The sequence below is a fragment of the Paramormyrops kingsleyae genome, chromosome 11 (assembly GCF_048594095.1).
Source record: "Paramormyrops kingsleyae isolate MSU_618 chromosome 11, PKINGS_0.4, whole genome shotgun sequence".
In the NCBI taxonomy this organism is placed as follows: domain Eukaryota; kingdom Metazoa; phylum Chordata; class Actinopteri; order Osteoglossiformes; family Mormyridae; genus Paramormyrops; species Paramormyrops kingsleyae.
In genome coordinates this window covers 13766087-13777040 of record NC_132807.1, presented here as the reverse complement: position 1 = coordinate 13777040, position 10954 = coordinate 13766087, and the positions used below count along the sequence as shown (strand labels likewise).

Here is a 10954-nt window from a genome sequence, read left to right as displayed (position 1 = left end):
CTAATGTAGCCCATATAGTTAGGAGGGAAAAGTTCTGCTTTTATTGTGTTTGATTAGTAATTTATGTTAAAGGGACATGGCACCTAAAAATGAAAATTATGATTATTTTCTAGACGCGCTAATTCAACGGACGGGATTCGTTTTTTTTTTTTTTTTTTTTTTTTTTTTATCTCTGGTAGCCTAATCTGGGAGAATTACACTCGTTTCTTATCCTGGCCGAATCGGTACCCCGTACGAATATGGCTTACGTGACAACTAAAACTTAAAACTTGGTGTGACACCCTGGTTACTCGGAATAGACATGTCCGTATTAATGCGTGTACAACCTATTTTTAATGCAGCATTTTTGAGAAAGGCGATATAAAAAAAAACCCAAAGGAGATACGATCAGTATCATATGAAGGATTAAAAGCATAATAATGACAGGTTAACCATAACTGTCTTCTTTGAAGACAGCGGTTTTTAATAGGCCTATCTCACACATTGCATTCTTTTTTTACATCCGAAGAGCAATATGTATACTGTAATTTTGATTCATTTTTTTAACCAGTTTTGATGGAAAAACTAAGTCAAAACAGGAGATCATGGCTCACTTCTCAAACCGGGAATGGGTGTGTTATGATTTGCCTCGTAGTGCCGCACAGGGGGGAAAGGTTATCGAGTGAAGAGATAACAAGCAGATTTAAAGGGCGGCAAAGGGATAAAACGCTAATCCAAAAAAAGCTAATCGCCGGTTTAGGAGTGGGACAGCTTGTGCTGTTTGACTTAAAAACAACCTTTTATATTGTCGTTCCTTAGCTCCGAGAGATCGGCATGTCTCGCGCAGATGGCATTCCCCTCTGCCTGGTCCTTATTTTATTTGCCGTTGCAGCGTTTTGCGTACCGGTGCCCGACTCCGAGCCGCTAATAGCAAACGGCTGGGGGCAGTCTGTCCGCCTTAGGCATCTGTACGCTGCCAGGCATGGAGTGAATCTGCAGATCAACGAGGACGGTACCGTAGACAGCTCATCTCTGCAAAGTCTTTACAGTGAGTAATTATATGCAATATGCACAACGTGCACAAATGTACCTGGAAGCAGTCGGCCTACTTGTCATATGATGTAAAATTGCATATCGCAACAGTCACGTCAAAAATACACGTTTTACATTTTCACCTGTGAATAATTTAAATTGCTTTTGACGTCGGTTCTGAGATGGATGGACGGCTGTCCAGTCCAACGTACTTTTCATATGGAAAACGTGTTTTTAAAAGATGATCGGCAAACAAGTCTACGGCACAAATTATATTAAAAGTAATGTTTTGCTTAAGGTTTGCTGGAGATCAGATCGGTTGACACTGGCTTTGTTGCAATCAAAGGAGTGAAGAGTGCTTACTATCTCTGCATGGAAGAAAGTGGAAAACTGTATGGATCGGTAAGTTACTGTACTGGATAAATCAGTTAACACTGCCATATCGAAACACATACGCCTGTTTTTGTTGTTTAGTGATATGTTATCACTTCTTTGATATTGTAATTAATATTGTGTGTTGTGTGATTTCGTCATCCAACAGTAGCCTACTTGGTCGGATTATAATTTATTATGTTGGGGGATATTTGTAAACTTGAAAGAGCTGTAATAAGAATGAAAACACCTACCCGAGAACACTCTGTGTGTGGATAAATATCAGTGGCCAACCGTGTTCCGTTCTGTGTCCCATTGGGCTGACGCACGTTCCACCCATTCTGCAGTTAAACGTCATGCGAGAGCACTTTCTATTAATGAATCAGTGAGGTGCAATGCTGAGCACCTGTCCTTGTGTGATCCGGTAGTTAGTAATGATGGTAGGTCCCAATGTGGTTCTCAGGTAGTCAGAATACAATATTACTTATAGTAATGCCTCTCATAGCAACATATATGTACGTATTGATGGTATTGCCATCAATTTGTGTGTTATAGTGACTCATTGAAGTGTTACATAGAGATACGGTCATCAGTGTAATTTTTGTTATTCTGTCTATCTTCTCGCTGTTTATCCTGAACAGGGTCACAGGGAATTTTTGATGTCGCTGCTTATTTAAAATGAAATTTACTCCTACTAGTCAATGCAGTAATCTGGCCAGAAATGTAAAATATAGATTTAAAAACATAAATCAATTCAAGCTTTTCTAAAATAAAAACTTTTTTCTGTGTTCTGCTCGTTATTTTCAGTTTACAAAAAGATATGTACCTGCAACACGTTTCTCTTTCTCAAATTATTTTATGATGAGCTGGTGTATTATACTTTTAAAGAGAATGTGCAAATGGCTACATTATTAAAATATAAAATGTTCTGCTATAATGTACCGAGAGTGATCCAAACTAATAGATGCGGAATTCGGCGCTAATTGTTGTATTTAAGCTATATTAGCGTGGAGTCAGTCGCAAAGGCCAAGGGTAGGGTCATGTTGCCAGAGCAACCTTTGCTCACTGCCAGGGTATGTTTGTGCAGTTCAAAACCTCAATGAAAGGACACAGCAATGACGACCTTGGCCTCCCATTAACTCTGAGTGCCATAGCTGTGTGTGCTATGTAAACAGGCCTATAGGAACCAAAAGCTCCACCAGGTAGGGCAGCATTTTGAAGTCAGGCCTCTCTCTTACCTCCTGTCTCTCCGCAGCGCAACTACGTAAAAGAGCACTGCTCATTCCGAGAGCGCATCCTGTCAGATGGCTACAGCATCTACGTCTCAGACAGATACCGGGCGGTGGTGACCCTGAGTATCGGCAGGCAGAAGGTCCAGGCCGGAGACAAAGGCCTATCCTCACTGTCCCAGTTCTTACCCATGGCGAGCACACTTTCTTTGGGGGCAGTCGATGTGTCCCCGAAGGACCCTGGACCCAGAGACTCTGAGAACGGGAAGTCACCCCTTCAGATCGATAGCATGGGTCCCTTTGGGGACCTCTCTCAAGTTTTCATCCATAGTCCTAGTTTCAACAAAAGATAAGTCTGCCTCACCGTCTTTAACGGACATTTGTCCACACAAAATGTAAGGGAAGAAACTGGTTTTATGAGACAACTTAAAACCTAACTATAGTAAAAACAAAAATGCATTATGAAGCTGCAGCATGTCCCACATGGTAAAATGATCAAAGGGAGACAACTTTGGAAGAAACTCCACCTCATAACCCACCACTCCAGGAAGCATCAAACAAGGAAAAGAAAAAAGAAGAATACAAAACACATATTTTATTTTAGGTTCAAACATTTTTTTTACAAACATTAGTGTATAGTTTTGTGTATTTAATTATGTTTTTAACATTAATACAAAGAAGTATATGATGTTTGATATGTATTGATATTGTCTACATTGTGGTAGATATTTCTAATTTCTGTCTTTTTGTAGAATTTGTTCACAGATTTTTAACAGTAGTTTATGAATTTTTTAAATTCTTTTGTTGGTTTGTGAATAAAATTACATTGTGCAACATTTATTATTTTTGTAAAGGCTAAAAATCTAATCTCCTGTTATTTCAAATAACTTAAATATTTTGTATTGTAGAAATAATTAAGAAAATGTGCAAATAAAATTCTCACACCTCTAGGACTGTGTACTTTATTCTCCCCCACCCCCAAACACACAATATACATTGGTAGAAATTAATCAAAGTTTGAATGACATAAAATCTAGATTACAATAATGAAAGTAAATTATTACTGGACTGGACCAAAATCCATTAGAACAAAAAGCTGTGTAAGATATCTATCTATCTATTTTCTGTAACCACTTATCCTATTTAGGGTTGCAGGGGGTCCGGAGACTATCCCAGAGGCTATGGATGCAAGGCAGGGAACAACCCCAGATAGGGCACCAACCCATCACAGGGCACACTCACATACCATTCACTCACACATGCACACCTGCATAAGATATATTATGCTATAATAGAGATACTGATATCATTGTGATTTTTGCTATTCCATTCATCTTCCAGCTGGTTTAATTGTTCTCTGATTAAATATGAAGTCTGAATTTGTATACAGTCATTTGTCAGGATAGGATTCCTGCTGGCAGTTATCATCATAGGCACAATTGCGCCATCTAGTGTAAAAATATAAAAACGCTTTCAAATTTGGGCGGTTCGTTGAGAGGCATATCGAGTACGAGGCGTAATGTGGGAGGGGTTTATAACTGCTATCTGATATCCTAACCCCAACCCTCATTATAAACCCCTCTTACCCCTCGTGATAAACCCCGCCTACTTTGTCATTGCCACTCGACGCTCGGCTCCCTGCTCCAGTGATATATACTTGGGTTTGCTGGCTCAGTGTAAATACTTTGTTGGGGAGCAAGCAAGCCAGTTTCACTGTCTCAGGCATTCCGTGCTGCACGCAAAGGAAATCGTCTTGCTAAGTCAGTGCCCCACAGAAGTTGATGCCCTTGGCAGCCGCCTGTGTGTGACCTGCACAGCCAGCAGGATTGAGGTTTACAATCCTGCCTCTGCCCTGTGTGTGTGGATGTAGCGTATTCTTCCTTTATCAGGCAGATTTTCATTGAGCGCTCCGCTTTTCTCCTGCAGTTCAAAGCCATGCAGTCAGGCTGATTGGCCTCTCGAAAGAGCCCATTGTGCCTGTGAGTGTGTGCATGCATGTGCCCTGGAATGGGCTGGCACCTTGTCCAACGTGTGGCCCAGCCTTCCGCCATACACTACCTGGGAAATGTTCCAACCCTTCAACCCTGGTCAAGACAAGCAACTGGATGGATCCCCACAGACATTTTCTATTGTCTGTAAAACATCTGAACTGACTAAAAAAAGGCATAATCTGTTCATAAGAGGAATACCATACCCACCTAAAAATGACAGTAATATTATTAATCTACAACAAAACAATCCTCAGCAGGCCTATATTTCTATGGGAGAAGTCAACATTGATGCAGATTAGCTCAGGAAATAGCATATTATTATGTTATACAAAGAACACCTCAAAACCTGTGAATTTAACTAACAAAAGGAAAGGCTTTAAAATGGCATATAAAGTATAATAGTAATTTCAAAAAATGGACATTTATTGCAATAAAAGAAATGAGAATGATGGAATTAAACCAAAATCTACACATAGTAAGGTTCATTTATGGATATGTAATTTGTCCAGTAAAAGAATTAGGTCATCCTAATCAAGTAACAGTTTATGCCGTCATATTTGAAGCAGTCAAATAAGTCAAGCAGCAAGTTGTCCCATAGTAATTTGGATGATGGACATTATTATAAACGGACATCAGAATAACTGGTCAAGGGGCGCTGGAAGCTGGCTGAACCCCCAGATTTGGCCTTTCACCTGTATATGTATCCAGGGGCCCCCTAAGGCGAGGGGAGCTAGGATGATTCCAAGGGGGGCTAAAAAATTAGGAAAATATCTGGATTGCTCTGGACTGAGGACCCAATATAATATGCCTTCATGGGGTCCGAAATCTCTAGCAACGCCCCTGTATGTTTCTGTGTGCCTTCTAGAAAAAACGATTGGAATCTGAATAATAATAAATAGCAGACTTTTGCATAAACATTACATTTTACTTATAAAATGACAGCTTTACGTTGAAGATACAGTGATTGACGTACTGTAGACACCGACGGTATTGCGGTCCCAGGCCTTTCTCACATCCCACCACTAGATGATGCTATCAGATTATCCAGAAGTTGTATTAGATTTCCAGCAACCTTCTTGGCGAAGCAGCGCCGGCGGCTGCTCTGGTGCAGTACCTTCGTGTTACGAGGTGTGTGAGTACTTTCAGGGAAACTGCGCTTGTCTGACAGGCTGCTCGTGAACCGGGAGTCCTTGTCGCCTTTTTTTTCTGGTTCAGGTCACTCAGGCGTGCAATTTTACGGCTTTTTCCCCCGTATAAAATCGAGTTTAATGCCTTAGGTGTATATGCGGCCTCTGCATCTTTGTGCCGATCGCTTCCGTAGCTTTGCATAAATGCTAATACTATGAAAATGTTTACAGAACTTTACAGAAGCTTTCCGTAGTTGTATTACCATTTGCAACGTAGTTTGCTGCGGTTTATTGTTGTTCTTATTCACTGTTAGTTTCACATAATTGTAGTTGATTTATTGCTTATATCTCTGGCCATTTGCTTCTGTAATATTGTGTATATATATTATTGTATAAATAAAACGCCGCTTACTTGTACTAGTGCTGTGCGCGGATGGGCGTACCTATTTGTGTCAACAGCTGATATAAAATAGTATTTTTGTTGTGTGGATTTATTTCGGAGCTTGCCTGACGTTGCATCTGACTTAGGGTATCATCGGCAGTCCTAATTTGCATAGTATTGGATACGGTTCTCTTTGTGTTGGTTCATTTTTGCACTAAAATGCTATATTGATGTAGAATCATAACTGGTGGCGCAATGTCTGTATATTCTGGTTAATATTTCAAACGTACTGTTTTTTTTTTCCTCCTAGGACATGTAAAAGGAAGGCTATAGTGATGAATGAAATAAACTTGCTCTGAAATGTCGGTGATTCTGTGTAGTGTGTCAGTGTTTGTGCTGAACGCCGGTGTTGTATGCGCCCCGTCTAGATGACACCGTCTTAAATGAGACCTAACCTCACTACACTGGCGTTTCCTTGGTGGACCCAGAATGGGCCAGCAAATCTCCGGTCAAACGCAGACGGTCATCAACAGGCTGCCTGAGAAGGTGATGAAGCACGCCCTGCTGGTGCGTGACAGCGGGTACCTCACCTATGAAGAGTTCCTGGGCCGGGTGGCAGAACTCAATGATGTGTAAGCTGTCCTACTGTGACTTTAAGAGGGTCAAACAACGGATGACAGTCATCTGTTTACTGCATGTTACTGAGGATTTCTATCCTTGTTGTTTGTGTTTTGACTCTTCAGAACAGCCAAGCTGGCTGTCGGGCAGCCGAAGCATTTGCTTTTTGAAGTTCAGCCAGGGTCGGATGCCTCAGCTCTTTGGAAGGTCGCAGTGAGGATAGTCTGTACGAAAGTGAGTGATGTCAGTGGATCGGGGGGCTGTTGCATTCCTGTTGAAATGGTTCCGGGAGCTTCTGATGACTGTATGCCCTGTGTGATGGCAGATAAACAAGGAGAACGGCATGGTGGAGGCCTCACGCATCATGAACCTCTACCAGTTCATCCAGCTGTACAAGGACATCACTGGCCAGGCAGCAGAGGTGCTCTCTGTAGAAGGCTGCTCTGGGGGATCCTCTGTGCCCTTAGCCTCCGTGGACTCCTGCCAGGCTAGCATGTGGATGGGCAGGTAATGCCTATAAGGAAATGACCCTTGGAAATGAATCGGATGTGTAGTGTCAAGGCTGTTTTTGGAGCATGACATGAAACTGATTTGGCCATGAGGTGCCATTTGCAAACTGATGCAATTCCATTTTCATAGAGTTGGTATGGTTCTAGTATGGTGAGTTGCTTGCATTATCTGTATATGTGTGTGTGCTGTAAATAGGGTGAAACAGCTGACGGATGAGGAGGAGTGCTGTATCTGTATGGATGGGAAGGCTGACCTCATCTTGCCCTGCACCCACAGCTTCTGTCAGAAGTGCATCGATAAGTGGTAAGAGTCACCTCCTTTCACAACCATTAATAATAGCCAGGCAATGAGTTGCAGGTCTGCTCCCATCAAGTGTCTTACTGTACTCTGCATATGCTCTGTTCAGTGTGGGATGCCTGGTGCTGGATGGGGTCTGTTTAAAGGAGCCCTTCATATGCTCATTATCTAGATTCTGTTACTCTCCAGTGGAGACCCAGAGCAGGAAGTTGGCCTGTTTCCCCTGAAAGAGAGGGAAATATTGGCTGCGATTCCCCCGGCTGCCTTCAGCACCTCCCTTCATGAATTTGGTCTGTGATTTACTGGTCATCGGCGCTGAGCTTTCTCACGAACTATGCAAGCTACGCGGCATGGCGGCTTCGATTGGCAGTGTGAAATTGGGCCAAGTGGGCGGGGATGTGCATTAAGATAGCTAGCTTCATACTCCCCGGGGCTCCAGCAGACATCCGGCTGCTTTGTGCGGCACTAATTTTGAGATGATTGGAAGCTGTGTGAAACCTGATGAGAAGCCAATATATAGTGTAAGTGACAGGATGGAATTTGTGCTGCATTTTACTGAACAGGAGCGACCACAGCAGGAACTGCCCGATCTGCCGCTTGCAAGTGACCGCCGCCAACGAGTCATGGGTCATGTCTGACGCCCCCACGGAGGAGGATATAGCGGGTTATATCCTCAACTTGGCAGATGAAGCTGGAATTCCACACAGACCTTAAATAAACAGAAACCTAATTGCTTATATTCATACTCCATTGTTTTAAGACATTATAAATTTGAGTTTTCATTCAGTTCAGCACTGCCTCGTCTACCACTGTAATTGCTATTCAAATGTGAATTGGACAGTAGTCTCATTATGAGGGAACTATGTTTTGTGTGTGTGTGTGTGTGTTTTTAACTTTTTTTATGAAATGCATATAGCAGGTACCACCTTTACAGCTCAGTACACTGAGATATGCACATCCGCTGACCCAAGTCTCTGGAGTTTTTTTCTCTCAGTTGGAATGGGGGCACCAGACGAGATGAGTGTTTGTCCCAGTTGTTTCAGTGTGATTGAGGAGGGTTTGGATTCTGCTGTATTTTCGGCAGTAAACGAGAGCTTAAATGCCCCCCTGCAGGCCCAGTGGCTACCGAGACCCAGAAGCATCTGGGGTGGTTCTCCAGAGATTCAGTGTTAAAAACAATGGGAAGCTGACTTTGAATGGCAGTCTAATAAATAGCTGATTCACTGTCATACACAAAAACAAAAACCTTATGATTTCCATTATTAAACCTGGAGGTTTCTCCCCCAAAACATCCCTAATGCAGTTATAAGTAGGATTTGATGAATGCGACTCGAAGCTGTATGGGGAATAATGGAAATTCATATTTACATTTATGAAAGAAGTCATGATTTGTGTGCATGCTGCAGAAAATACTTACTGGTATTAATGTTGAAACTTATTTGTAGATACCTTAATTCTTAAAATTGGTTGCTTCATATTTCAGAATTTTAATTATTACTATTAGGGCAACATTACTCTTGCATATTGTTGTGTAATTTGCCAGAAATGTCAGTAGCTGTTTTGTTTTATAACGGTAAGTTTACCTAAGCTCTAAATGTAAATATGAAAAGGACATTATTGAAGATTGGGGGGGGGGGTAGACTGTGAAATTCAAAATGTGAAAATACGCGCTTCTATTACAACTTTCAGATTTTGGCTTTAAACTAAAAGGGAATTTTTGATTAAATATTGTGGGAAATGTATTTCTTTTTATAAGATGCACACTTATTTCAAAGGACTCATTGAAAACTACCAAAACCACTTATATATTTATATAAAACACTATGTATGAATGTGAGTTTCCTTTATAATTGCACTCTGGAAATGCGTAGAGCCATCTTTAATGAGAAAGCATGCTTTTTGCCGATGTATGTTTTTTATCTTTATTAAAAGGAATATGTTTAACCTCTAGGTGGCTCCTTTGTCAGCCTTGTAACCTGTTAATTAGCAGGATGGCTTTGCTACAATCTTAATATGTAATTTTTGAAATATCTGTGTTTCACTGATGGAAAACACTCAGCCCAGTGTCTCTGTAGAAAAATAAAGTACACTTTATAATTTAGCAATATGCTATTTTTTAATTCCTAGATATAGGTACACTTGCATTTGCAAATATTTGAATCTGCATTTTCTTTAGATCATACAAAAGTCAAATACTTTTCTGAGTACATGATAAAATGTTCAAACCCATCTTCACAGTATTTGTCTTGTGTATAAATATAACAGATGTTTAATTTATCTATGTGCAAACAGCATTTACAAATCTGTTTTCCTGCTGTTTCTGTTCATCCCATTTCATACTTAAAAGAACTTCAGTTTTAAAATGTCTTTTCTACCTAAAACGACACTAAAACTACTTGCTTGACAAACTCAATGAAGTTTAGTTGGCATAAAGTTATGAACAATGGGAAGTGTGTCACGAGGTGGTTTCTAACCCTGTTACATCTCACAATAAATAAAAGTATTTACATTGCTACACCCATTGGCAGCAACACTTACGAATGTGTCCATATATAAAAATGCATAAGAATGCCAAATAATGAGATCAGTGTAGTTAAAATGCAGCTTGTAGCACAAGGAAAGGGTAAATGCTGTGCTCAGGAACAATCTCTTTACCTCAGCCAGCAATGACGAGAAGCAGTGTATGTACAGAGCTGTTCAAAATTTTGGGGTCACTTAGAAATTTCCTTACTTTTGAAAAAAATCACATTTTTCAGCCATTAAAATAACATCAGATTGATCAGAAATACTGTGTAAATATTGTTAATGTTGTAAATGACTATCATAGCTGGAAATGGCTGTTTTTTAATGGAATATCTACAGGGGCTCATTATCAGCAACAATTAGTCCAGTGTTCCAGTGGAATGTTGTGTTTGCTATGCAAGTTCATCATTTTTAATGGTTAATTGATGATTAGAAAACCCTTCTACCATTATGTTACCACATATGAAAATTGTTGTGCTGATTAAAGAAGCAAACAAACTGGCTTTCTTTGGACTAGTTGAGTATCATCAGCAATTGTGGGTTTGATTACAAGCTCAAAATGGTCAGAAACAAAGAACTTTCTTCTGAAACTCATCAGTCTATTGTTCTGGGAAACGAAGGCTATTCCAAGCCAGGAAATTGAAGATCTCGTACAATGCTGTGTACTGCTCCCTTCAGAGAGAAGCGCAAACCGGCTATTACTACAATAGGAAGAGGAGAGAGAGGCCCTGGTGCACATCTGAAGGAGAGGATAAATATATTAGAGTGTGTAGCTTGAGAAACAGACGCCTCATAGGCAACTGGCAGCTTCATTAGATAGTATCCGCAAAAGACCAGTCTCATCATCAACAGTGAAGAGGCAACTCCGGCATGCTGGCCTTCTAGGCAGAATTG

General features: G+C 40.7%; 2 protein-coding genes across 4 annotated transcripts; both read left to right on the top strand.

Moving 5' to 3' along the window:
• The first annotated feature begins 425 nt into the window (after positions 1-425).
• On the top strand, positions 426-3562 carry LOC111841255 (fibroblast growth factor 19-like). 2 transcript variants are annotated; one of them, XM_023806875.2, is made up of 3 exons: positions 426-1027; positions 1358-1413; positions 2639-3562. In XM_023806875.2, exons 1-3 carry the CDS (start codon positions 814-816, stop codon positions 2963-2965), a joined length of 597 nt encoding a protein of 198 aa, XP_023662643.2. In that variant the 5' UTR covers positions 426-813; the 3' UTR covers positions 2966-3562. The 2 variants fall into 2 exon arrangements, with proteins under 2 accessions (XP_023662643.2, XP_023662633.2); XM_023806865.2 differs by having other exon boundaries at positions 432-1027; positions 1310-1413.
• Positions 3563-5638: 2076 nt separating this feature from the next.
• On the top strand, positions 5639-9485 carry LOC111840909 (RING finger protein 141-like). Of its 2 annotated transcripts, none has more exons than XM_023806266.2 (6): positions 5639-5731; positions 6541-6744; positions 6856-6964; positions 7056-7237; positions 7436-7543; positions 8101-9485. In XM_023806266.2, the coding sequence occupies exons 2-6, from the start codon at positions 6602-6604 to the stop codon at positions 8249-8251; spliced, it is 693 nt and encodes a 230-aa protein (XP_023662034.1). In that variant the 5' UTR covers positions 5639-5731; positions 6541-6601; the 3' UTR covers positions 8252-9485. The 2 variants fall into 2 exon arrangements, with proteins under 2 accessions (XP_023662034.1, XP_023662044.1); XM_023806276.2 differs by lacking the exon at positions 5639-5731 and adding an exon at positions 5747-5818.
• Positions 9486-10954: the final 1469 nt, after the last annotated feature.